The sequence below is a fragment of the Cyprinodon tularosa genome, unplaced genomic scaffold, assembly GCF_016077235.1.
Source record: "Cyprinodon tularosa strain WSP-4 unplaced genomic scaffold, ASM1607723v1 ctg555, whole genome shotgun sequence".
NCBI classification, from domain to species: domain Eukaryota; kingdom Metazoa; phylum Chordata; class Actinopteri; order Cyprinodontiformes; family Cyprinodontidae; genus Cyprinodon; species Cyprinodon tularosa.
The window spans coordinates 444739-472217 of record NW_024039291.1 but is presented as its reverse complement, the minus strand read 5'-3'; the positions used below and the strand labels follow the sequence as shown (position 1 = coordinate 472217).

Here is a 27479-nt window from a genome sequence, read left to right as displayed (position 1 = left end):
TGGCTGGACCGGTACCGGGCTCATCTGACACCTGCTCATGCTTATCTATTTATAAAAATGACAAGAACACAGTCACATGGCGTTTTATCCATACGCCTTTCAAGTGGGGCTTTAAAATTTAAACATTTAAAATAGTGGTTCCACCTGAAAAAATATTCATCAATGTCTTCCTGTCATACAAATAAAAACAATAGTGTTTCCAATTTATAGTTCAGGAACTGAACTGGCCCTCAGGGCTTAAGGGGTTAACAAATCCACAGAAATGATGATAAGATTAAAACAAACAAATCTGTGTCTGTGGAAAAGAATCAGCATCTTCTGATATCCAGATTGAAGTATTGGTTTTGGGATCCTGAAGATGCTGATCTGTGGAAGGATGGGTACCGTCTGTAAGGACGCAGGTTCAGTGGGACTGAAACTCCAGCAGATCACAGTGAGTGGATGGATTCCACGTGTCTGCACCAAGTTATACAAACTCAGATTTCCCTAACAGCAAATATAAAATTCTGAAACTGACTGAAGTAAAACGAAAATGAACTGCTGGTTTATTACCACTATGAAAACCTTGCTGTTCATTTTTCCTGACTTTCGTCTTCTCATTTATCCCACATGCTAAGTTTCCACTCAGCTTAATGGTGGGTTTTGTGACATATCGTTTCTTCTGGGTAACAAAAGGCATTGGCATCTATTCTTCTATGTAGCCTATATTTTCACTGCTCCATGAGTATCCAGACTAAACCATCCAGCAGCCATGTCAGTCCTTTTTCTGTGCTACACCTCTATCATCCATTCCTTTTTTTGCTCTCATATTTTGCTGTTTTTCTGCCTTTTCTTCTCCTGTCCTCTGCATCCTTGCGTACCTCTTCCTTCCTGCTTTGTTTGTCTCTGTGCTCACACCACCACCCCCCAACCAGTCCAACCTCCTGCACAGTTACGACCAGCTGCCTCGCTCACTGAGCTCCATCAGCCTCATGCGCTCAGCTGCATCTCCACTCCCAAAAAGTGCCTCCACCTCCCCGATTCCTCCACAGATGGTTTCTTCCACCTCCCCTCTCCCTCTGCAGGTCAATTCTTCCAGCCCTTTCCCGGAGTCCAAGCATGGTCGTCATTTCTCCAGCGAGTCCACTCACTCCCACTCCTCAGCTGAGGACCAGCGTGGAGATGGCCTGGGCATGGGCACGGGCAGCACCAGCACCCACTCGTCCAGCTGCCGCTCCTCCCACCGCGAGCGTCGCTCCTGGCAGGACCTCATCGAAACCCCCCTGACCAGCGCCGGGCTCCACTTTCTGCAGACGGCACCAGGGGAGAGCGATTACGGCATGATGGGGGGAATAGCAGGAGAGATGGGGTTCTATGGGGGACTGGGCAGGCAGGGAATGTCCCCAGACCAACGCAGACAAGCAACGCTACCTGTACGGAGACACCACGCAGCAGAGAGGGACAGGGAGCGCGACGGGCCCTTCCCTCTGGAGCGGGGGCCCTACACACACAGCCACACACACCGGCGCTCCCACAAACAGCGAAGTCAGAGTCTACCGAGGAACAGAGATCCAATCCTGGGGAAACTGTTGCACAGCGCAGCTCATATGGAGGAGAGGAGTGAGGATGAGGAGGCAGAAGGTTCAGCAGCAGACATGCTGGAGGCAGAGGATGGTAAGAAACCTTCTCCGCTGCTCACATTGACTCACTGATGTAGGGCCGCTGCAAAGGTTAAACATGATAAATACAGTTAAATCATTTCTGTTTACTGCAGAGCATTAGGGCCAGGCTTACGTTTGGTTTTTTAAATCAGAGAATAAAGGTTAGATGAAGGCGGTCATATGGAGGGACCCCTTCAGCCATGTACCCCTGGTATGAAGCCTCACCCTGGTGAAGGATACTGAACCAAGTTTGGCTGCCCAGTGCGTCCAAGAGGTTGTGAATACATGGGACCGGATGGCGGTCTGCAGTCAATGTAAAGTCTTAACGTGACATCCTGCTTCCTACTGGAGGCAAATTACTGGAACAGCAAAGGGGGACTTTGATTTTACTATCCAACTTTTGATGAGCAGGTCCTGAATGTTCTCTTTCACCTCTTTATATAAAGGTTTAGGAGTTGCTTCAGTGTCCTCAAATAACTTTTGCTTCATTGCTCTGGTTTTGGGTCACTAATGTCCACTGGAGTGTGATAATGTGCAGAGTTTGGTTGCTTCTGGTCTTTACTTAACTTTAGTGTTGATCCAACAGTATGTATGGATACAGGTGCTGTTTCACACAAATGTCTATCTCAACTATTGTGGCGATTGACTCGGTAGAACCCAAAACAGCTGAACTGGGTAGGGCCACACTTTGTTTGGAGTAGTTGGACACTGGTATTTTGACATATGCCTGTCTGTCCTTTCAATCAGTAAAAGTCCTGCTTCAACACTAAGTTGGTCAAGGTGAGTGTTATTTAGCTCAAGCTCAAATAACACTTGTGACTCTGAAGAGTTAATTCTCACTGGGACTGTACACTTAGACACTTTAATACCCACCTTCACAGTGGCTGAGTCATCTACAGGGCGCTTTTGGTACTGGATAAAGCTTACTAGAGCATTTGCAGAAGGCTTGTCAATCCCCATAGCCCTACTAATAAACTCATTGAGTTTATAGTCACTAATGTCACTAATAAACTCATGAATTGTGTTGAATGCTACCACTGGTCTTTAAATCTTAAGACGGCTCACCAGGATAAATCTGGATTGTTGTTGCCTTATAAGTTAACTACCACCTCTACCCCCCGTCATAGGGTACAGAATCATCTGTGACTGCTTTGACATTGGTCCTTATCCATTAGTTCACTTAAAGGCCTAATCTGCTTCTTGGGCAAGTACCCATTTAGCCAGACATGGTCTAACAGACTAACCCCTGCTCCGGTGTCTAGTACCAGTGTTACCAGGTAGCATCTCAGGAGGGACTGGCTACCTACCAGGGGAGCTACTAAATCCTGAGGTGTTTCTCGCTTAACAGCCTCTCTGGAATTGGCCTCATCAGTCTCTCTATCAGAGTTGGGTCGGAGCCCTTCCTTTGAGGGGGACTGCTGAGGTCTGTCTGTCAGAGGTGGTCCCTCTGCCATGGCGTCTCCGGTTTGCCGACTGCTTAGACCTCTTTAAGCACCCTACAGCATGATGTCCTTCCTCACCAAAGCAGTGGGTACGGTTTGGATTGGCATTTGGGGGCACATTCCTGGCAGCTCTTGTTTTCTGTATGGGCTTCCTTCCTACATGGGGTTTTGGGCCTTTCTGACCAGTTGTTGGGTTGATCATTGTGATCACTGCTGTCAGACTCTCCATAGCTAGTGTCAGTACCTCTAATTGTGTAGTTAGCCTTTGGAGGGTGAGCTCTTTATAAGGTTGGCTTTCTTTCACATTTTCTATTGTTTGCTCTTTTGACTCAGTGTTAGCTGTATGGGCATGACTTACTTTTGAAGTAGAACCACACCCCAGCCTGCGCTTCCTCTCATTTTCCTTTAGGTGGTCTTTATTACTTGGCGAAGAAGTGTTTCATCGCTAACACTGGGGTTTCCCAACAGAGTTCTTAAAACAAGCGCACGCTGTCGTACTTCTCACTGTGGACATATTGAACAATTGAATCTGGTTGCTTCAGTGAAAACAGGATCATTTATTTCAGTCCAATCATCCTATATAAAAACTGTTGAGGTGTCTCACCTTCATGTTGTCTGGCACTCATTAGATCTTGGAAGAGTCCTGTGCTACGCTTTTCACCTAAAGGAGACTGCAGAAAACGTTTAAGCTCAGCGACAGAGACTTCGCCTTGATTGTCAACATATCTGGACTGTTGCCTGGCTTAATAGCACGCAATACTCCCCCTAGTCTCTTTGAGACCCTCGTCAACCTACTTACAGTGACTATTATAGGTTATTTCTGATGTTGTATCACTTATCATCCACCCATGCACCCACAATTCTTTATGCAACAGCAGTAGAAGGTCTTTCATATCTTCATTCTCTCACCAGTCCGATTTGAAATACAAAAAATGGTAATTTGTTTTCAAAATAATCATCAGTTGCAGCCCTGTTTAACTCCATGTGTGGCTTTAGATGTGAAGTGGGCGTGGCTAACGTACAGACTTGTTTGTTAAGTCCTGTAGGGCACAGTTTGCACAAAGTTTGTTTTCTGTCCCAGTCTTCTTTGTTAGTTGATCAAACTGCCAAAACTGACATCAGAAATCCCAGCAGATGAGTCTGAATGGAGCAGACTGGTACCAGCAGGAGACACGCTGCTCTGTCAGGCTGTTTACCGTAATAAATACTGTAAAACCTGACGTTATCCAATGAAAAGTTTCATTATCAAATGAACGCCATCGTGAGCTGAGTGTGTCTCTCTTTATTCTCAGAGTGAACGTCGCTCTGGTTCACGTTCATTACTTCAGAACTGATCCGTTCAGTTCGTTGTTACTAAAAATAGGAATATATTCTGTAAAGCCGTTCATTGAACACATTCATGAACGACACTGACAACATCTTTCAAAAATAGACCGAATGAGGAGAATAAGTTAAGTTCTTGAGCTTGTAGTGATACAGCTCAACGTCGGTGAATAGAAATGAATAGATGTGAAAACACAAATCTGAATCTCATGTTTAATTTGCCGTCTTCATGTTGAATCCCATTATTTCCAGTCTACCTCTCACTTCCCCCTTCTGCCTGTTTCAGACCTGCGGGATTTCCGGATAGACAGCAGGGAGAGGAGGGTGTCTGAGGGGAGGGAAAGACGGGTTTCAGAAGGACGGGACTGTGATCCCCTGGATGGGCTAGAGCAGCTGTACCGGGCCCTGGAGCAAGCTAATGTGACCGCGCTGGGAGACCCCAAGCCCTGCAGTAAACAGGAGCTCAGACGCTGCTTCACCCAGAGAGTCAGGGACCCACTGCTCAACGACCGGCTTCACCGGGTCCGAGCCCTCCGCAGCACCTTGAAGGTACCGTTAATCAGTAACAACGGCTTGTAACTAAAGGCTGATTTGAAATATCTGAATGATGAACTGTTGTCTGGCTCCTCCAGGCCAAAGAGTCTGAGCTGGCGGTGATCTGCGCCCTCCTGGAGGACCCCAGCCTCTGCTCCCAGACCTTCAGAGAGTGGAAGCAGTGGCACAGCGAGCTCTATGCAGACATCTGCCAGCTCAGTCCCGGCACCAACGGCCAGGACGACCTCTCCCCGATGGGGGCACCTCTCATGACCCACACGCACTCCTTCATCGAGACACACGTGTGATGCGATGGATGGCACCCTCTTTCAGACGCTGGCGCGGCGACGAACGCCCGGAGGGCTTTCCATCGACCATCACCACTCGGAGCACGTCCTCACACTCAAACACAGGAACAGACGTTGTAAGATGTGTAAATATCACAGAGGGGAAGAGTCTGAGAGGTGTGGGGTGAACTTTTGATAATCATGAGGACCCTCCCCAACACAGGGTGCCTACTGCATGCCTGAACAGAAAGCATTAATCTTCCTTTGTCTATGGAACTCACATAAAGTCCACAAGCTTGTCGACTAAAACAGGAAAGAATAACGACTTTAAACCCATGTTTGTTTCTTTGCGTTGTGTTAATGTTGATGTTAGGGGGCAGGGGGGAGCCATGTAGCAGCAATACAGAGGAGAAACCTTTTCACCACAGCACTGTACTTTTCTACTGATGAACTTTGCACCCAGAGCCACCAGGTCTCCCCCTCCCTCTGCATCTTTCTTTTCTTCTCATTGCATATCTCAATGATTTACAGGGAAATCACTGTTATTTCAGGCTTGTCTGATGGGAGGGACATGTGAGGGCGGAAGCTTCAGTGTTCAGACTGTGAGAGGTAGCCATGATTCGCCGTTTCTCTGGGAACCCATGAAGCGAAGCATCAACCGTGCCGTCCGCAGGCACGCTCCTTTAAACTGTGAAGTGTTCAGTCGTCTTGCAGAAGAAGGCTCCTCTGTTTTAATGCAATCCTGTTTCTGACCCCCCCACACACCCACCCACCCCTCCCTCTAAAATAGTGCTCAAAGACTTGTGTAAATGTGTATACTGCTGTAAATGTTTGAGTTCCACTACCACTGTGATTCGCTTCTAGAGGTAGCGGAGAGGAGACGGCGCGTTTCTATTAGTGTGGCTGCAGGAAAGTTTTTCTTTACTTTTTATCTTGTTTTTTTTCACTGAATGCAAGAGCAAAGGAGTTCTCTTTTCAAAGCAGTCACTCACTACAAAGAATGCACTTTCTATATCTCTGTATCCCATCGGCTGCATCACAGGGTCTGCGTCTCATCAGCCTCCTCCTCATTGCTCTTCAGATATCAGGTAAATTCATCTGCCCTCTCATTTTATAACGATTTGTGTACAGTCTACAGATATATTTAAACATAGGAGAATATATAAATCTATTTACATTTTGTGTCATAGATGTAAAGTAAGATGTATTCTATGCCAAGGTTTTTGCCCCCCTCCCCCCCCGGCAGGGTGCTCTGCAGCGGTTTGACTCGTTGGACTCACTGCTATTCCTTCTCTTGGTGACGTGTTGCATGAGGAAAGATCCGGGACTAGTTAGACTGGACAGGGTAAAATACTGTGGATTCGTTTTTCTTTTTATTTATTAGTCTTGTAGCGCATGGTACATGCAAAAAATATTCTTTTTATAGTATATATTTTCACATTTATTAAGTCTTTTATCATTGCTGACAGTTTACAGACACACACTGTACAACAGACGGAGTGTTTTTCTTTTCTAGAAGGTTGTGAGTTTGGTCCATTTATAGTTTCTTCCAAAAGTATTCACACCCCTAAAACTAGAATTAAAATCTCTATTTTCATTGTTGATGCCTAATTTTAACTCAGACAATCGGCTCAGGTTGCTCATATTAAACAATGAAAAACAGAGCAATGGGCATCCTTAGAAGACTTTAGGAAGTCTTTAGAAATAAGATATTCAGATATACGCCTGAAAGAAACAGATCGCTAACAGGACGAGCGCGTAGGACGGCCTTACAGAATCATATCACCATGATTGACAGCTAGGAGGACCACTGATGGAGATGATCCACCTGGAAATAAAAGATCCTCCTCTATACCTTTAATATACCACAAGTTTCATTCTGTTTATGTTTTAGGTGATAAACCAAATCACAGCAAAATGAAATGTAATCAGAAAATGATGCGTCAATTTGGTTGATTTTGGTTCTTAAGCACTTTACCTTTTTACTGTGATTCCAAATGCAAAATTATTACAAAAATATCTCCACCAGATCTTGAGCGTAGAGATCAACTGATTCAGGTTTTTCCAGATTATTTTGACTCCAGTGTAACTGAATCCCGATTTGAGCTGCAGTTTTTAGAAAGCATTATTGTTTTATTCTTCCTTTATTTATGAGTTAAAAATTAAAATGATTATAAATGTTTCAAAATCTGAAATCAAATACCAAGAAAAAAAAACCTTCCAGAAATATTGTCTGGTTGCTCTAGTTCTAACCTGTTTTTGCCTCTTCTTTACAAAATAGATCAAACTCGGTGAGAAACACAGAGATCTTTTCATCTCTATTTCTGTCTCATCTGAAGAAAGAACAATCTTCCATCTCCTGTGTTGCTTGATGTAAAACGTTGAATGCATTTTTCACCAGTAGCTTGTTTTTATAACCCTTCTTTCTCAAACTGTAAGCTGTGCATGACTAATGTCCACCTGAGCTGTGGAACCGCTGCTGCTCCTCCAGAGTTACCAGAAGCATCTTTCTCCCCGGCCTGACGTTCAGCTGGATGGTTTTTATTAACCTCACCCTGCTTTAAATATCTGTAACATTTTCTTTAAAACTTTTCTTTCTGCTTACTTTGACTTTATGAATCTTATTTTATTTGAAACTAAACTGATATTTTATTTAGGGTTCTTTTAGCAAATAAAGCAAAATATAACAGTGTCCCATTACTTTCAGATTTTTAATCTTTAGATATTTTTTGGGTGGAATTTTCCTTATATTTATGGAAAGTTTGAGTTAATCTGTTACATAAAATAAGAACAAAATGCATTGAATAAAATGATTTTCCCCTACTGGGTCAAATATGCATACAGTAAACAAACTGATTACTAGGGTGTCAATACTTTTGGAAGACGCTTTTTAAATAATGAAACGTGAAAATCAGGGTTTCAGTCGGTAGAGAAGGACTTTGCTTCCCTAATTTTTGCACCCAGGAAGTGGCTGATGCTGATTGGTCACAGAGAAACTAAAATGAATCATTTCATCTGCAACATCAGGCCAAGGACTCAACACTGCCCCCCAGTGTCCAAAACTCTGAACAACGTGTAGCACCTGCTGCATCCAGCTCTGTATGTCCTCACTTCATTTTTTACTGTTGGTCTTGAGTAGATTTTCCATCACATCACACCGAAGTAAAACATCAAACCTATTTTTCCAATCGTTCATTTTTTAGAGTGCCACAAAGAAACTCAATGATGCAAGCACTTTCCCTGTGCCTCCCAAATCCTCTCTTTGACAGCAAAGGTCTCACCACACCAGTGTTCCCTCTCACATCTGCGGCAGACGAAGAGCTACGATGCAGCTCCATGCTCTCCATCATGTCGTAGAAGTGCAGGTCTTCTATCTCCAGCTGCTGCTCCTATGAGCGGCTGGCAGACTGTAGATGAAGGAGAGTGTTTGATTTAGACACTAGTTATTCCTAGCAGACCTGTGAGTGTGTGTGTGTGTGTGTGTGTAGACCTGCAGAAACAGGCTGAAAAGAGAGATTCCACTGTGTGTTCTTTCAGGGGTGTACACCTCATGGTACATTGCACAGGTGTGTAAGATGTAAGTTGCACTGCGACATTAAAAAAGGAACATATTGCTCTTTTTCAAGGATAATATTAGCTTACTGTTATTCTGTACATTAAACTGACTAAAGATGATATTAAAAAGAAAGAAAATGACATTTATTCTTCCTAAAGTAGCCTTTTTTGATTTCATATATATGAAAGTATATAAATATATATAAATATATATATATATATTACAAAAAATACAGATTGTAAACCTAAGTTGTTAAACTTTGACTTCAATAAACTGAATCCTCTGCACTATGAGCTGCTCTTCCTTTCTGTCAATGAGTTTTATTTCTATCTTTCTCAGTGTTCAAATAAAAACATCAAAGTAATTCAGATATTTATGTGTATAGATTTATAATGCACAGGGAGATATTTAAGGTCTTATGTTCATTTTGATGATAACAGCATACATCAGTTATAAGACAGATGAGAAAACAGGATGACTCGTAGCCAAATGTTGTCTGACGTATAAACAGTGTTGTGTTTATTTGTTGGGACTCATTTAGCCTGAATTAGTGCATCAGTGCAGCCCAGCCTGGAGAAGATCAGCCATTGGCTGGAAGCAGCCTTCCATTTCACTGAACTGTTGTAATATTATGGATTCTCTATGATCAGGTGAGTTTGCAGGCCAACCTAATGCAGTTAAATGATCGTTGTTAAAGCAGAGAAAAGCCAGATATACTGAACCCCAGGAAAGAAAAATATATAACCAACTATAAACTCTTAAGCAACAAGAAAATTTATGAAATAAAATGACTTTAAAACAAACTAACATCTCCAGAAGTTCTCAGTTCTCCGTCGTAGACTGAGTTTCTAAGCTGGAGGATCGATCGGTCATCGTAAACTTTGTGGACTGGTGTGAGAAGAACCACCTGGGTCTGAACAGCAGTAAGACCAAGGAGATGCTGATGGACTTCAGGAGAAGATCCTCACCTCACTCCCCCATGAACATCCAGGGCAGGACATAGAACCTGTGGAGAGTTTCTAATCCCTGGGTGTTCAGGTCAATAATGAACTGGACTCCTAACAGCGACGCCCTGTAGAAGAAGGGCCAGAGCCGCCTCCCTCCACCTCCTGAGGAGGCTGAGGTCCTCTGCAGTGAGCGGCTCCTGCTTCAAACCTTCTCTGACTCTGTTGAGGCATCAGCCCTCCTCTACGCTGTCGTCTGCTGGGCAGCCCTGGCAGCTCAGAGCGGGACAGAAAGAGACTGAACAAACTGGCTGTTTCTGTCCCAGGCTGGACTCTGGACTCAGTGTCTGAGAGGAGGGAGCTGTCCAAGCTTCCATCCATCATGGACGCCACCTTCCACCCTCTGCAGCAGACTGGAGAGCAGCTGAGCAGCTCCTTTAGTCAAAGACTTTTACAGCCTGTTAGGAGAAAGGAGCTACTGCAGGTCATTCATCCTGCTGCACCCAGACTCTACAATGAGACGCTACAACCACAATAACTGCTGCTATGGAGAATAATTACTATTTAATATCCTAAACAATGACCGTTTCTCTATATCTGACACCCAGAACAATAACTGAATATATAAATATCCATCTATATAAATACCCATGCAAACACCCTGAATAATAATCCTGGTATAAAAAGAAGCTGTCCTATGTGGACGCCCTGTATATACTGTATATATCCCATTATGCACCTTTTTCTTCCTTTGCCTCCTTCTTCTTCTTCTCCTTTGACCATTTGAGCTAATGAGTAAATTTCTCCACTGTGAGATCAATAAAGTCAATCAATCAATCAATCAATTAATCAATCAACTGATCCATACTGGGTATGTAGCACTGCTGGTAACTGAAATCAGAAACTTTGGCAGGAAGGCATCAGCTGCTAAATATCTCGTGGACGACGGCTTGGCTGATTTTCTGACTAAATAAGCAAAGTGGAGCAAAACCAGTAAATGAAACGTCTTTACTAATAATGGAAACTTCCCACTGGGATTCAGAGTAAAACAAACTTTAATGTCATCTTGTTCACATAGATGGTTTACAAAACCAGATTTCGATGGGCTCTCCTCATCCTCCGCAGGACGTCCAGGTGCTTCTGGGCCCTTTAGACCAGAGAGGAGGTGTTTCCAGTCCAGGTGAGGGTTTCTGGGATTCAAACTCTGGAAACTTTATTAACCCTTGATAGGGCGCTCAGTGAAATCCTTTGAAAATTCCAATTTCCGGCTAAAAGTGTTCTTGGAATCCAGGACCAGACATTATTACCTTTGTAACATTAAAAAATCTGGACTTTTTGATGGCAAAAGTGAATATCAATATAATAACCAGAAACGCCAACTTGCCCGAATATATTAAGAAAAATAACAAAAGTGCTTCTAGAAAAAATTCATGACAAACTCTGAGAGCGAAAGAAACACTTTTTATTTGGTCCAAGGCCGAGGTCTGGTCGGATTCCAAGACTCCTTGTTATGCAGCCTTATAATGTGTCCTTCTTTTAGCCCGATTTGAAGGACGGGTCCGATGTATCCTCTCTATCCTTGGATATCCCAGGATGCATTGCGAGACCAAACAATTCAGCTGCTCTGTGCTCAGAGGAAAAAGACAAATGGTGAATATTGTAGGTTCAGTTTAATATAATTCAGTCTGTGAATAGTTCCGTCTGAAATGAATGAAAATAGTTGTTTTAATGGTTATTGAGTCAGATATGTGGCGGTAATGTTTGATTTATCTAAAGGTTTTAATCTGTTACTGTCTAAATGAGTTTGTCTGGAATTTAAGGATAGATTCTAATATATCTGCAGTTTGGGGACTATAAATTTGGTAAGATTTTAATTTATAAAAGATTTTATAAGAATAACATAATAGGGAAGAGTTAAAATATAAACAATAAAATACCGTAAAGTGTTTTAACAATATCAAACTGGAGAATAAATAACCAATATGCAGCTATGGACATTTTCACAGTAATTTAAAAATAGCAGCAACATCAGAGATGTGCAAAATGACAGCAGCAGGTTATTTAAATGACTAAGGTTTCTATCATTACATTTGATTTGATTAGTTCCTGCTCCGGTGTAGGTACCAGATTGACTCGGGCTGCCAGATTGACTCGGGGGCCTGCGCCTTTTGAGATGCGTCAGAGCGTCCGCCATCTTAAATGTGGCAAATCTGCAGTTTCTCAGTCACTTAAACAGTATCAGAGGGACTTTAATCTCTGAATATACTTTGTATTCGTAGTATTTTTGGTTTTGTAATATTACAAGTTTATTTTTTGTATCCCTTTAGCTTCATTCTCCTGAATTTAGTCTCGTTACAAATGCAGACCGCTGGCTCAATGTAGTTTGTTTGAGTGGCATTGCCATAATGTCACGTCATCGGGAGGCGCAAGGCCCATGGCGAATTCGGTGACGTCATCAGAAGGCGCAGGGACCATGGAGAATGTCTTCGTAAAATTGTCCGTTTACAAACAGCAATCCCGCTTTCGAATAAAACCTACACCCCGCTATAATTACTTTAGTAAGCTGTCCAGACCAATCAAAATGTTTTGCGCAATTGTGCAAACGTTAAAACAATTATGTATTGTGACGTCATCAAAAGGCGCAGGCCCCCGAGTCAATCTGGCAGCCCGAGTCAATCTGGTACCTACACCGGCTGGTTGGAACCTTTATTCCACTCTGGATTCTTGTGAGTGTACTCTTTGTAGTCTTTATTTATTTATTTTTATTGTAAAGTGAGCAAACAGACATTTTTTTTAAACTTCAGTATTCATTGTTTTTCTGCTTTGCGAGTCATCTGTCACGGTTGCTAAGCAACAGAGCCTGCGTTGAAACCCGCTGAAGGGTAGACATGTTCAAATTCACAGCCTAAACTCTTCCTGTCTCCTTATTTTCACGGACTAGGAAGGATCCAGTCCTGGTAGCCCGCGTCCTTGGAGGATGAATGTTTTGCTCTGATCGAGCAGCTGAGCTGCAGTTGCAGCCTCAGGCCATTGGGTGGCAGCAGCGGAGCGCTTTAAACCTGCGCAGCTTCTGTTGGTCCGAAGAAGAGGAGCATCGCTGTCATGGCGGCCAAGGTGAAAGTTTATCTGCTCTATTTGGAAGTTTCTGCTGTTTTCTCTGAATATTTGTAATGAATCCGTGGATTAAATAGAAAATAGATCGATCAGTTAGCTTTAAACTTCCTGCTTATCAGAGGAAGCTATCGGTGTTTGGCTACCAGCTGATGCTAACTGAGCTGAGCGATGTTTAAACTCAATCTTTCTATTTTTAACCTTAAATGTTCAGGTTATAAACTATATAATAAGTCTAATTCAGGCATTGTCTTCTTCTAATTATTGTTTACATTCTTATTGTTGACACAATCTGACGTCAGTGAACAAATATCTTTATTTCAGAGTCATTAAAGAGTCTTTTTGCTTCTTTCTGCTAAATAAATCCATCATGTTTGATTATTAAAGAAGTCAAATGTTGTTTATCTTCTTCCTCTTCTAAAGCTTTATTTTAATAGAATCTAAACAAATTTCAATATTTAACTTTTATCTGAATATTACATGTTTTTAGATTAAACGGATGTTTGTTAAATTGATCTTTATCTGTTATAGATTTATTAACTATGATAAAGTTTAACATGCTTTAGGTTGCAGATGCAGATTTTTTAAACTTATCGTATAAATGTTTAACTTTTAAATGCTTTTGTTAGAAAACTGCTGAAATTTGTCCCTTCCTAAAAAGGTGTAAAGTTATAAAACAGACATTTAAACATGTGAAATATTGTTTTCTCTGTTGGATCTAAAACGGTTTTAAACCGTTTATAACATCATCTATGCCTGAATCTAACGTCATTAACTCATTTTTAGCAGTTTTCCAATAATCTATAATTGATCTTTTCTGCAACTAAGGATTATTTTACACATCAGTTAATCTGTTGATTATTTTTTGATTAGTCGATTAATAATCAGTCAAAGATTCTTTAAAGAAGATTTCCTATAAAATTAAACCAGGTGAAACTAAAACTTTTCATTTGAGGAGTTCTGGTTACAGCAGATTGAGACATAAAGTTTTATTTTTATCTTTAAATGTTTTAATGTTCTAAGTGAGTCTCTCTGTCGGCAGGTTTTACAGCCTCTAAACTCTTTATTAATGGATTAATAAATAGTTTATCAATAGTTTCAGTAATGGATCGATGCGATTACTTGATAAAAACATCTTCTTCCCCTCTGCCATAAGACTCATGAACACCTAACTATATGTCAGACTCTATAACCTGCCCATGCCATTTACACTGCTCTATTTGCACTACCTTGTAAGATGCTAGTTTACTTTTTATATTTCATATCCATATTTTTATCTTAAGTGTATATATTAGTCTATTTTATTTCATGCCTTATACCCACAGTGTTTTAGATATTTTTATAATTTTATTTACCTATTCCATATTATATGTTTGATGTTGCACGATTGTACCATAAAAAATTCCTAGTTTGTGAACTCCTTCACTAACAATGGCAATAAACCTGATTCTGATTCTGATTCAGGCTGCAGGTTGTAATTGTTGTGCAAACATTAGACAGCAGAAACTGCTGAGTCCTGCAACCTTTTAACCACACTGACCTAGAAAACGCCACAGAGGGGAAGTTAGAGGGATGTTCCAGCTGATCACAGTTTGTTTGTTTGCTTGTTTTCTTCTTCATACGATCATTTTAAATGGAGGGAGCCGTTTCCACCCAGCAGCCTCAAACTTCAAAGGTTTTTTTTGGGAGAATCTGTGCAGTAACTTAAAGCTCATCTTTCCATCAGTGCAGTTTTGTGTCCTAACAAACATTGGTAAAGTCTGAGTAGAGTCTGCACCTTTATCTCATTTTAAACCTTCAGTTGAATCTTTGAACGCTGCGGCTTTTTGAAGCGTGACCATTGCTCCTGTTCTTTGCTGAGTGAGTGGGAACCTCACTGAGCATGTGCAAACTGTTGCTTGTTTCTGATTGGAGAAAATGTTTGTGCCCCTCTGTCACAGCAGCCCCCAATCTGGCCCCCCTTCCTTTTCCCCTGACATTTAAAAGCAGTCGTCAGTGATTTCTGTCTTTCTGTGCTTACTGTCGCCGCATGAAGCTGAGGGGTTTAAAAATGTTTGATCTTTGTTATTCCTGTCCAGGTGGTGATGGTGGCCGTCCCAACGGTGCTGGGAATAGCCTCGGTTCGAGTGTACAGCGTGAAGGAAGCCCCCTCAGACGGGCTGGTCTCTCCAGATAAGGTCCGGCTGACCCACAGCATCACTTCAGGTGAGGACTTCTTTTTTCTGTCCAATCTTACCCTCAGTGTTCCTCTCTCTACAGCTGAACATCTACACCCCGCTGTCAGAGGCTGCTTCACCTAAGGCTGCTCCAGAGAGTCCAGGACTTATCGAGCAGAGGTTAACTACAACCAGAGAGAGCGTTCTGCCCTATGTCCAAGCTGTGAAGGTATGTTGGTTCCGCTGTTTATTTCTGCAGCAGCACATCCTGCTGAGAAACAGCAGCAAACTGCGTCTGTTTGACTGCAAACAGAAAGTCTTTTAGATGGAAAGAATACGTGTAGATGGACTCAGATAGGAGGGAGGCTCTTATCTTGCACCTGCAGCCTTGGTTCTTCAGCCTTACATCTTTTTTTTTCCTCATGCTTGTGGTTAAAGCACCATCCCACAAAGCTGCAAGTGCAAATACGTTTGCAGAGCAGGAGTATGACAGGAAACAGCGTTTCTGTTTTTTACAGTTAACTTCATGGCTGTAGTGTTAAAAGTGGCGAGATTTGACAGTTTGATTCTGTGAAAGAGCAGAAAAAAACCTGACTGACTAATACCTGCCTGTTTCTATGCTGTTTTTATGCCTGTTTCTATGCTGTGTTTATGCCTGTTTCTATGCTGTGTTTATGGTGCTTTCAGCTCTTTTCTGTTTCCCATCCAGCGGGCCTGTGTCTCTGTCAAAAGGGGAAGTGTTAACCTTTACCATGCTGCAGAAGGTAGGTTACCAGCAGGTCCACAATCCTTAGATTACAAGTTTTACTGCACTTTTGAAATTCATCAGTTGATCAGCGTAACACATGGTGACATTAGCAAAATGCTCTATGAATAAAAAAAGAACAACAAAGGTTAGCATCAGACATATTGCTACAGTTAGGTAAATAAATCAGTGAAAAGCACCAAATGAAAGTCAAAGTTTCAGTGATAGGTAGATATTCATCTGCCTGAGCAGAAATATCAACAATGTGAGGTTGAAACGTTCTGATTTACAAGCTAAAGAATAAACCTTCAGCAGCTTCAGTCGGGTCGTCATGGTTACCATAACCAGCTCAGTGCTGCCGCCTCGTCCTCCAGATCAAGCAGGTCGGCTCGCTCCAATCAGAACCACCAGATCAGGAAAAACTGTTTAGATGGAAGCGTTGTGGATTTCATTTCATGTTGCTCCTTATTCAGAATATTTCATCCATGTTCACATGTCTGATGGTCTAACTGACCCCAATATCTGCTGCTGTTATTTTTGGGTCAATCTTTCAGGAGGATTTTGCTTTATTTTCCTCCATTAACTGGAAAAAATGAGACGATTATAAGAAACGTTAGACTGAGTTTAAACAAGTGGAAACATTAATGAACAAATGAAACATCAGAAACTGATGGAAAGCAGATGCAGGGAGATATGATGCATGTGCATCACATGATCATAAAGCATGGCTGCTGAACGCACCACGGCTGCTCACATCGGCCAATAGAAGGAAATAAAATGCTAATATTTACCAAAATATTGACCGTCTGATCAATTAATCCCTAATCGATAGCTAACAATAACCGAGGCCTGATTTCATGCTTGTTCTGAGCTTCATTTATGACCAGTAGCAGATTATTTTGTATTAATTAGTCCTCCTTGAGTCTCTTACTAACATTTTAGATCCAAACTGTTTCCTTAAACTGCCTTTTTCCTCGTAGATGTTTATTACTACATGATAGACCCTCCTCCTGGTTTCCTGCCCAGACTCGGCACCATCACCATGGCTGGCCTGCTGGGCATGTTCCTGGCACGGAAAGGTCAGCTTCACCTTCTCTATATAAAACATCACTACTGTCATTATTGTTCACTAGTTAATTGTTATTAATTGTTATGTGGTTTAGATTAGGGGTGCCACTAACCATTATTTTGCAAATCGATTCACCTCTCGATTATTTTTTAAATTAACAGATTAATAATCAGATGAGAAAAGGTTCCTTAAAGGAGATTTTTTATTAAGTGAAAGCAGGAGAAAATAAAACTTTTCCACTTGAGGAGTTTATAGCAGATTGAATTGAAAGACCTGATGGTGGGAAGCTATGCTATCATCTCTGCTGCAGCATTTATCTGCTCAGATCCAGCCCTGATGAGCGCAGGTCTTTGTTCTGGCCTGATAGAAGCTCTCGGTGAACAGGTGGAGGCGTCTGGTCTGAACTTTGCCTGCCGGCTGAATTCTAACGCTATTTGAAGGTTCAAACACACGAGCAGCCATCTTGTTCAGCCTCAGCTGTTCGTAGCGATCAGGATGCAGCAGGAGCTGCTGAGGCCAACCAGTGTAAACATGGCAGCGCAGTAGGACAGACACAGAGCTGCTGCTGGCACATCTGCTTGGTCAGAATCTACATTTTTATCCTTATGGTGGAAAAAAAGAGTTTAAAACTGAAGGTTTTTTTTGTCATCTGCTGCTTTTTCATTTGTTTCCATAAATGGCTGAAACCAAACTTCCCCCTGAACAGATTTGATGGGAACAGCCCCAGATTGATTACCTGTAGAACTGAACCTGAGTGCCACACAGAACCAGTCTGGCTTTTCAGGTTCATCTGCTTCCTGCTAAATAAATAGGATTTTTTTTCTCTCTTAGATGTATGGTAATAAGTTAAACTGTTAAAATGTTTTACATTTTTTCCAATTTCAACCACGAACCTCAATAAATGAAGTAAGGCCTTCATTTAGTAGATGAGCACAAAGTTTTAGTTCTGAAAATGATCGCTCCCAGATCTATTCAGCCCCTTTCTATCTGTTACCTTCAGCCACTGTAAACCATGGTGGTGGAAGGATCATTCTGTGGGGATGTTTCCCCCAGAAGGAAAGAAAAGACTGGAAAGATGGATGGAGATAGAGAGGCAGGACAATCCTTCAAGGAAACAGGTTTGGAAAAGGATGGAATCTAAAGATGCTTTCTGAGCTAACAGGGTTTACATCAAAACATCTCCAGCAAAGTCAAAGTGCAGAGCTAAGCCTGGCTGAGAACAGGCTGAGAACAGGCCGAGAACAGGCCGGAAGCAGGCTGAAAGCAGGCTGAAAACAGGCCGAGAACAGGCTGAAAACAGGCTGAGAACAGGCTGAAAACAGGCTGAAAACAGGCCAAGAACAGGATTGGAAAAGGAAGGAATCTAAAGATGCTTTCTGAGCTAACAGGGTTTACATCAAAACATCTCCAGCAAAGTCAAAGTGCAGAGCTAAGCCTGGCCGAGAACAGGCCGAGAACAGGCCAATAACAGGCCGAGAAAAGGCTGAAAACATGCTGAGAACAGGCCGAGAACAGGCAGAAAACAGGCTGAGAACAGGCTGAGAAGGAATCTAAAGATGCTTTCTGAGCTAACAGGGTTTACATCAAAACATCTCCAGCAAAGTCAAAGTGCAGAGCTAAGCCTGGCTGAGAACATGCTGAGAACAGGCCGAGAACAGGCTGAAAACAGGCTGAGAACAAGCTGAGAACAGGCCGAGAACAGGCTGAAAACGGGGTTAAAACAGGTTGAGAACAGGAATAAAACAGGCTGAGAACAGGCAGAGAAAGGGCTGCATGACCAGGGAAACTGTTTTTCAGACCTTCAGAGAACAGCTAATAATCTTTGCAAAGTTGGTGGAAACATTTTGCAGCAGCAGCAGCAGCAGCGATGAATCTAAATTTAAACCACTGATGTGAAAAACTGTAAGAGGTGTGAAAAGTTTAGTGAAACACTTCAGATAGTCAAATCTTTGCATTCGAGGTATTTATTTCCACTCTGCTTCCTGCTGACTCCCACATGTTGATCTGTTTCTGACTGTGACCGTCCTACGTTTCCTGGTCCAATCAGAGGAGGCCGCTGCGTTTCCACACCTGGACCTCAGCAGGCTTCATTTGAAACTTTTCTTCTCATTTTGGATTTTTTATCCGGACAGTCTGAGGTTTTCCATGTCAGGACAAGCACCAGTTTCCAGAGAGGACAGATATTAGAGCAGCAGAGTCTGACTTTAGTGAAGTTTCCGTCTGAAAGGCGGCCAACATGCAGACAGGAAGTGACTTTTCCTCTGCTTAGTGCGAAATCAGCGGCTGTCTGATTGCTCTTTCTCTGTCATGTGGAACTTTGTTTCAGGCTCTCGTTTCCGGAGGGTAGCCGCTCCTTTGGGACTCATGGGAGCCGGGGCGTCGGTGTGCTACCCGGCCCAAGCAGTGTCTGTGCTGAAGGTACCGCTGGCTGCTGTTTCTCTCACGCTGAGACGCGGTTGATGCTAGCTTCAGGTTAAAGCCTCCGCTGTCCTTCATCAGGTGACGGGAAACAAGGTGTACGCCGCCGGCCAGTGGAGCAGCGCCGCAGCATCATCGCTCCTCGCTGCCAAGGAGCCGGCTGGCAAAGAGAGGGCTTCTTCACAGCCGCAGGTTCATGACTGAACATCAGCTCTGAGAGAGCCAATCAGAGCAGCTTTAGTTAGCGAGGCTCAACCAGAAACTCCTCGACGTTAAAGATCAACCTGTTCTCATCAGCAGCCGCCGTTTATATTCCATTTCCTGCACCTGAACTTTGCCCTTTAGAGATGACTGTTGATTTCTGGGATCTAAACTTATTTCGGTTCCCAAATATAATTATATTTCCTGCTGAGCTGGTCTGATGCCAGTTAGTTCTGTGCATCATGCTGGTTTTTCCCCATTTCTCCTCCGTAGTTTTCAGGAAGTTATGAAGCTGCCCAGTTTGTGGTTAATAAAACAATGATTTCAGATCATTAAAGCAAACATATAAAAGCCTTTTTTAATGTTAATTATTATTAATTGTTAATTTTTAATCTCTTCTATACTTGAATTCCTTCACATTTAGCCTTTGGGATCTTTGCCCTCGTCTTTATTGGTTCTGCCGGTTCAGATTGATAGTTAAATCTTTGTTATATTTGATCTGATAATCGATCAAAACCTGACAACCCCCCCCCCCACACACACACATACACACCCACCCCCACCACACCAGTGGTCAAGCAGGCTACTGGTCATGGCTTTAACAGCCATACGTTCTCCCAGGTCACATGACATGTAGAACGACGGTTTGTCTTCTACTAACTAACATAGTCGGCATTTTAGAGACTTTTATTGTCATTTTTTAAACAGAGTTTATTCAGATATAAATTTCATTTATTAAAGTTTCCAGACAGTAAATGAACATTTTAGAGGGAAGCCCTGCTGTAGCATTAATGGAGCCAAACACTGTTTGTTGGTTAATTATTTAAAATAAAAAGTGGGCCTTTAACTGGAGGCCCTCTAAATATTCAGCCTGATCAGATCAGTCAGCCTCTTAGATGACTGGTTAGTATTTTTAGTTTTATCCTGAAAAGCTCTTCTAGTTAATTTCTATGATATAAACCGTTTCCTCCTTTATCTGAATCCCAGCCTCCCTCAGAACCAGGTGAGGAGTCTGGATTGACCAACTCTTCTTCATCAACTAAGATCTCCTCAGAAGTGGAATCGGCGGAATCAGCTTCTCCTTCAGACGAGCCGGTTGTCCCCTCGACAGTAGAGCTGCCAGGAACATCTCCAGCAGAGACGGGATCGGCTGCTACAGGTACTGATCCCCGTCTCCTCCTGAGGCTTCTTTCCTTTTACTTCAGCTGCAGCAGTGATGTTTTCCCTCTCTTCCTGTCCAGCTTCTGCAGCACAAACAGAGCCGCCTCATCCCTCTGAAGAAGCAGTAGAGAACAAGAAGCTCTCAGATGGAAAACCTGTTTCCATTGATGGGACGCCAGCAGGCGTAGAGCTGGAGACGGTCCAGGATGAGTCTGCTGCAGAGGAGTCTGAAGGACAAATTCCTCCAGGTTAGTAGAGCTGAAGCTTTTATTCTGAAAAGGACCTAAAATCAGTGAAAGAACTAAGAAGCTGACATGAATGTATAAATGGAACAAACAGAAGAGCTCATGATGTTTGCTTCAACTAAAAGGCTCTTCCACCGTGGATCCTGTTGTTGAATCAGAGGCAGCAGAGGAGCTGTCACTTCCTGTTGCCGAGGAGACGCTAACCTCAACGCCGCTCAGGACGCCGCCTCCTCAGCAGCCTGAAGCAGGAAACACAAAAGGTACCGATAACCCCTGATTAGGATCCATCGTAGGGATGTTTTAATCCGTTCCTGCTTCAGTCTTCCTGGTTTAGGTGGATTTATTCTGCAGAGCAACAGGAAGCAGAGTTAACATCCACGATTCAGACGTTTCTGCAAACATCTCAAAGTTTCAAGGATTGTAAAACCTTCATGTTTTAAGCAGAACCATTTTGCCAAAAATCCAAAAATCAATTTTATTTGACCCCGAATTTTACTTTAATTTTCCTTTGCTTAAAGCAGAAGTCTGTAGATGATTCCCTCCCAGGTTTCCTTGTTTTCTCGCCTGCATCCGTCTGAATGCTTGATGCAACTATTTCTGTGTTGCAGCTAAATCACTATAAATGTTTTACCTGCAGGGCTGGAGCGTGAAAGTCAGTTACTTACTTTTCTAAAATGTAATTTGACCAAATTTAGGTGCCTAGGTGATTGGAGCATTTTTGTTATATTAGGATTATCTTTCAAATCAATGATTTTGTTGCCAAATCATTCATGTCTGGAGTCGAGACTCATGGTAACAGCTAGTAATTAGCTTTAGCTTTCAGTCAGTAATTAGCTTTAGCTTTCAGCTAGTAATTAGCTTTAGCTTTCAGCTAGTAATTAGCTTTAGCTTTCAACCAGTAATTAGCTTTAGCTTTCAGCAAGTAATTAGCTTTAGCTTTCTGCTAGTAATTAGCTTTAGCTTTCTGCTAGTTATTAGCTTTAGCTTTCTGCTAGTAATTAGCTTTAGCTTTCTGCTAGTAATTAGCTTTAGCTTTCAGCCAGTAATTAGCTTTAGCTTTCAACCAGTAATTAGCTTTAGCTTTCAGCAAGTAATTAGCTTTAGCTTTCTGCTAGTTATTAGCTTTAGCTTTCTGCTAGTAATTAGCTTTAGCTTTCTGCTAGTAATTAGCTTTAGCTTTCAGCCAGTAATTAGCTTTAGCTTTCAACCAGTAATTAGCTTTAGCTTTCAGTCAGTAATTAGCTTTAGCTTTCAGTCAGTAATTAGCTTTAGCTTTCAGCTAGTAATTAGCTTTAGCTTTCAGCTAGTAATTAGCTTTAGCTTTCAACCAGTAATTAGCTTTAGCTTTCAGCAAGTAATTAGCTTTAGCTTTCTGCTAGTAATTAGCTTTAGCTTTCTGCTAGTTATTAGCTTTAGCTTTCTGCTAGTAATTAGCTTTAGCTTTCTGCTAGTTATTAGCTTTAGCTTTCTGCTAGTAATTAGCTTTAGCTTTCTGCTAGTAATTAGCTTTAGCTTTCAGCCAGTAATTAGCTTTAGCTTTCAACCAGTAATTAGCTTTAGCTTTCAGTCAGTAATTAGCTTTAGCTTTCAGTCAGTAATTAGCTTTAGCTTTCAGCTAGTAATTAGCTTTAGCTTTCAGCTAGTAATTAGCTTTAGCTTTCAGCTAGTAATTAGCTTTAGCTTTCAACCAGTAATTAGCTTTAGCTTTCAGCAAGTAATTAGCTTTAGCTTTCTGCTAGTAATTAGCTTTAGCTTTCTGCTAGTTATTAGCTTTAGCTTTCTGCTAGTAATTAGCTTTAGCTTTCTGCTAGTAATTAGCTTTAGCTTTCAGCCAGTAATTAGCTTTAGCTTTCAACCAGTAATTAGCTTTAGCTTTCAGCAAGTAATTAGCTTTAGCTTTCTGCTAGTAATTAGCTTTAGCTTTCTGCTAGTTATTAGCTTTAGCTTTCTGCTAGTAATTAGCTTTAGCTTTCTGCTAGTAATTAGCTTTAGCTTTCAGCCAGTAATTAGCTTTAGCTTTCAACCAGTAATTAGCTTTAGCTTTCAGTCAGTAATTAGCTTTAGCTTTCAGTCAGTAATTAGCTTTAGCTTTCAGCTAGTAATTAGCTTTAGCTTTCAGCTAGTAATTAGCTTTAGCTTTCAACCAGTAATTAGCTTTAGCTTTCAGCAAGTAATTAGCTTTAGCTTTCTGCTAGTAATTAGCTTTAGCTTTCTGCTAGTTATTAGCTTTAGCTTTCTGCTAGTAATTAGCTTTAGCTTTCTGCTAGTAATTAGCTTTAGCTTTCAGCCAGTAATTAGCTTTAGCTTTCAACCAGTAATTAGCTTTAGCTTTCAGCAAGTAATTAGCTTTAGCTTTCTGCTAGTAATTAGCTTTAGCTTTCTGCTAGTTATTAGCTTTAGCTTTCTGCTAGTAATTAGCTTTAGCTTTCAGCCAGTAATTAGCTTTAGCTTTCAGCTAGTAATTAGCTTTAGCTTTCTGCTAGTTATTAGCTTTAGCTTTCTGCTAGTAATTAGCTTTAGCTTTCTGCTAGTAATTAGCTTTAGCTTTCAGCTAGTAATTAGCTTTAGCTTTCAGCCAGTAATTAGCTTTAGCTTTCAACCAGTAATTAGCTTTAGCTTTCTGCTAGTAATTAGCTTTAGCTTTCAGCCAGTAATTAGCTTTAGCTTTCAACCAGTAATTAGCTTTAGCTTTCAGCAAGTAATTAGCTTTAGCTTTCTGCTAGTAATTAGCTTTAGCTTTCTGCTAGTTATTAGCTTTAGCTTTCTGCTAGTAATTAGCTTTAGCTTTCTGCTAGTAATTAGCTTTAGCTTTCAGTCAGTAATTAGCTTTAGCTTTCAGCTAGTAATTAGCTTTAGCTTTCTGCTAGTTATTAGCTTTAGCTTTCTGCTAGTAATTAGCTTTAGCTTTCTGCTAGTAATTAGCTTTAGCTTTCAGTCAGTAATTAGCTTTAGCTTTCAGCTAGTAATTAGCTTTAGCTTTCAGCTAGTAATTAGCTTTAGCTTTCAGTCAGTAATTAGCTTTAGCTTTCAGCCAGTAATTAGCTTTAGCTTTCAGCCAGTAATTAGCTTTAGCTTTCAGCTAGTAATTAGCTTTAGCTTTCAACCAGTAATTAGCTTTAGCTTTCAGTCAGTAATTAGCTTTAGCTTTCAGTCAGTAATTAGCTTTAGCTTTCAGCTAGTAATTAGCTTTAGCTTTCAGCTAGTAATTAGCTTTAGCTTTCAACCAGTAATTAGCTTTAGCTTTCAGCAAGTAATTAGCTTTAGCTTTCTGCTAGTAATTAGCTTTAGCTTTCTGCTAGTTATTAGCTTTAGCTTTCTGCTAGTAATTAGCTTTAGCTTTCTGCTAGTAATTAGCTTTAGCTTTCAGTCAGTAATTAGCTTTAGCTTTCAGCTAGTAATTAGCTTTAGCTTTCTGCTAGTTATTAGCTTTAGCTTTCTGCTAGTAATTAGCTTTAGCTTTCTGCTAGTAATTAGCTTTAGCTTTCAGTCAGTAATTAGCTTTAGCTTTCAGCTAGTAATTAGCTTTAGCTTTCAGCTAGTAATTAGCTTTAGCTTTCAGTCAGTAATTAGCTTTAGCTTTCAGCTAGTAATTAGCTTTAGCTTTCAGCCAGTAATTAGCTTTAGCTTTCAGCTAGTAATTAGCTTTAGCTTTCAGCCAGTAATTAGCTTTAGCTTTCAGCCAGTAATTAGCTTTAGCTTTCAGCTAGTAATTAGCTTTAGCTTTCAGCTAGTAATTAGCTTTAGCTTTCAGTCAGTAATTAGCTTTAGCTTTCAGCTAATAATTAGCGTTAGCTTTCAGCCAGTAATTAGCTTTAGCTTTCAGTCAGTAATTAGCTTTAGCTTTCAGCTAGTAATTAGCTTTAGCTTTCTGCTAGTTATTAGCTTTAGCTTTCTGCTAGTAATTAGCTTTAGCTTTCTGCTAGTAATTAGCTTTAGCTTTCAGTCAGTAATTAGCTTTAGCTTTCAGCTCGTAATTAGCTTTAGCTTTCAGTCAGTAATTAGCTTTAGCTTTCAGCTAGTAATTAGCTTTAGCTTTCAGCCAGTAATTAGCTTTAGCTTTCAGCTAGTAATTAGCTTTAGCTTTCAGCCAGTAATTAGCTTTAGCTTTCAGCCAGTAATTAGCTTTAGCTTTCAGCTAGTAATTAGGTTTAGCTTTCAGCTAGTAATTAGCTTTAGCTTTCAGTCAGTAATTAGCTTTAGCTTTCAGCTAATAATTAGCGTTAGCTTTCAGCCAGTAATTAGCTTTAGCTTTCAGCTAGTAATTAGCTTTAGCTTTCAGCCAGTAATTAGCTTTAGCTTTCAGCTAGTAATTAGCTTTAGCTTTCAGTCAGTAATTAGCTTTAGCTTTCAGCCAATTATTAGCTTTAGCTTTCTGCTGGTAATTAGCTTTATCTTTTAGCTGGTAATTAGCTTTAGCTTTCAGCTAGTAATTAGCTTTAGCTTTCAGCCAGTAATTAGCTTTAGCTTTCAGCTAGTAATTAGCTTTAGCTTTCAGTCAGTAATTAGCTTTAGCTTTCAGCCAATTATTAGCTTTAGCTTTCTGCTGGTAATTAGCTTTATCTTTTAGCTGGTAATTAGCTTTAGCTTTTAGCTAGTAATTAGCATTAATTTCCTGCCCTGCTGAAACATTAACTTCTGCCTCCTGCAGCTTTTCTTCCACGATTTTCCCAAAATTGAGCTCCTATCAGTTTCCATGGAGATGGAAAGCACCACCCCATCATGCTGCTGCCACCACCATGTTTTACAGCCAGAACCTTTTGCTGGACTTCATTTATTTTTTACCTTCTGCTTTATCTGCATGTCATCTTTGAACTCTTCCATAAAGGCCAAGTTTGTGACCCCTGCTGAGCTGGGATTGCTGCGCTGGGATTGCTGCGCTGGGATTGCTGCAGATCCTCAGCCATGGGGGGTCATGGCAGCCACCAATCAGGCTCACAGGGAACCAAACTTTCACTCTGCTTCTGAAACATTCCAGCATCTATCTATGATGGTTTAGGACCCTGATGTTGGATTCAGGCTCTGGTTGAAATGTTTTCAGAGAAACGGAGCGAAGGTCAACTTTAAGCCTGTTTTTCTGAACTTGCCTCCAGGCTGTTTCTCTCATTAATGTTTTCTCTTCACTAATTAGGGAAAACCTAACGGCCCTGAAATCATTTAGAACCGTGAGCCTTTTGAATACAAACTACTGTCACGTTTTTATGATTCGTTTTCATAAAAAATTCTGAAAACAATCTGCTCTTTTCCTTCCACTCAACTATTTAGCTCTACTTTGTTGGTCTGACACATTAGAAATCTTTCTAAGTATCTCCTCTAAAGCAGAGTCTATTATTATCAATTATTCACCGACACAGAGGACGTGTTATGAACCATCAACTCCCACATTTGCTGCTCTTTGCTTTCCTCATTTGATGAGCGATAATCTGCGGGTTGATCTTCTATTTTTAGCTCTTCTCAGAGTTTTCACTCATTTCTGTGCCTCCTCCACATTTCACCATTGTTTCCCATGTCTCCCTCCAGAGGGCTCTGGTTTTAAGACGGACCCGGCTCTCATGGACTTTGGCCAGTCCAGCCCTGAAGATGAAGACCTGTACAGCACGCGCAGCTGAGGGAGCTACCAGAGGAACCTGATTCTCACACTGCCGGCCCCGTCACTCTGCAAGCAGTTCGCAGAAACTTTCCATCGTTATTTCCACCTCTGATCCTCTGTCTCCGCCCACATCGTCATATTTTCATAGAAAATGTGCAGCATTGTAATAAATGTCGGTTAATTTACAGAAACAAGCTGGAAAATAAAGATCCACGCACATTCAATAAGAAACGGCAGAAAGAGGAACAGTTTATGTTTGTGTGGCTCTAATGTTTCCCACTGTTAAATACGCATATCGCTGTTATTTATTGTAATCCAGCCAACTAGTTGATCCTTTAAATATTCCTCTCAGATGTGCAGATTATGACTGCAGGGAAGAACAAAGCCGCTTTCTGCCAGATCAGGAAATGTTGCTGAAGAAATGCAGAATAAATCTTTATTTTTTGTGAACTCATCTTGGCTCGAGTCATTTTTAGAGTCCATTAAAACCTGAAATGACGGAATTCAGCTAGCGCTAACCACCTGGTGATGTCATCGTTTGAGGTACCTGAAGATGGCGGTGCCCTTACATAAAATAAGTAATGAAACAAAGCTTTGTTTTTTTCTTCTGCTTTTATATTCTTCAGATTTCTAATATAGTTATTGATGATATTAAGACACCAGCTCATGAGTTAAGTTTGGTTGAACGTTGCATTTCCCCTTAAAGAAGAAGATCTAAGCTTTGCTTTGGGTGAAACTCTTTATGCCTTTATTCCTCCTTTTATTCGCTATAGTTTATCTGAATTATAAAATCATCTGCTGCGCATCTTTAGTCAAAGTTACAACAGACCCCCTGTTTTCTTTTTGAGAACCGGACTGAAGATTTTCCTTCTTGATAGAAGTTGTAAGTGGAGCGGTTTAGGTTTCACACAGAGTCTGGTTCTGCTGGAGGTTTTTCCTCTACTGTCGCTACATGCTTGCTCAGTGGAAGGGATTGCAGGTTGGTGGGTCAATGCAATCTGCTGGGATCCTTTAGTTCTAAACTTAACTGATTATAGTGATAAACTGTATTAGACTTCAT

At 41.3% G+C, this 27479-nt stretch overlaps 2 protein-coding genes across 3 annotated transcripts in view; both read left to right on the top strand.

The window, feature by feature from the left end:
• Nucleotides 1-8405, top strand: part of si:ch211-26b3.4 (connector enhancer of kinase suppressor of ras 2) — a 125229-nt gene extending 116824 nt beyond the window's left edge. The window contains exons 24-26 of the mRNA XM_038305312.1: nt 1065-1653; nt 4692-4954; nt 5038-8405. Coding sequence (XP_038161240.1) covers nt 1065-1653; nt 4692-4954; nt 5038-5247 — 1062 coding nt within the window. The 3' untranslated portion in view covers nt 5248-8405. The remainder of the gene's footprint in view (nt 1-1064; nt 1654-4691; nt 4955-5037) is intronic.
• Nucleotides 8406-12708: 4303 nt separating this feature from the next.
• On the top strand, nt 12709-27010 carry apool (apolipoprotein O-like). 2 transcript variants are annotated; one of them, XM_038305318.1, is made up of 11 exons: nt 12709-12840; nt 14916-15014; nt 15097-15222; nt 15703-15757; nt 16719-16817; nt 19134-19225; nt 19307-19417; nt 20414-20585; nt 20668-20835; nt 20991-21092; nt 26350-27010. In XM_038305318.1, the coding sequence occupies exons 1-11, from the start codon at nt 12829-12831 to the stop codon at nt 26436-26438; spliced, it is 1125 nt and encodes a 374-aa protein (XP_038161246.1). In that variant the 5' UTR covers nt 12709-12828; the 3' UTR covers nt 26439-27010. The 2 variants fall into 2 exon arrangements, with proteins under 2 accessions (XP_038161246.1, XP_038161245.1); XM_038305317.1 differs by having other exon boundaries at nt 20958-21092.
• Nucleotides 27011-27479: the final 469 nt, after the last annotated feature.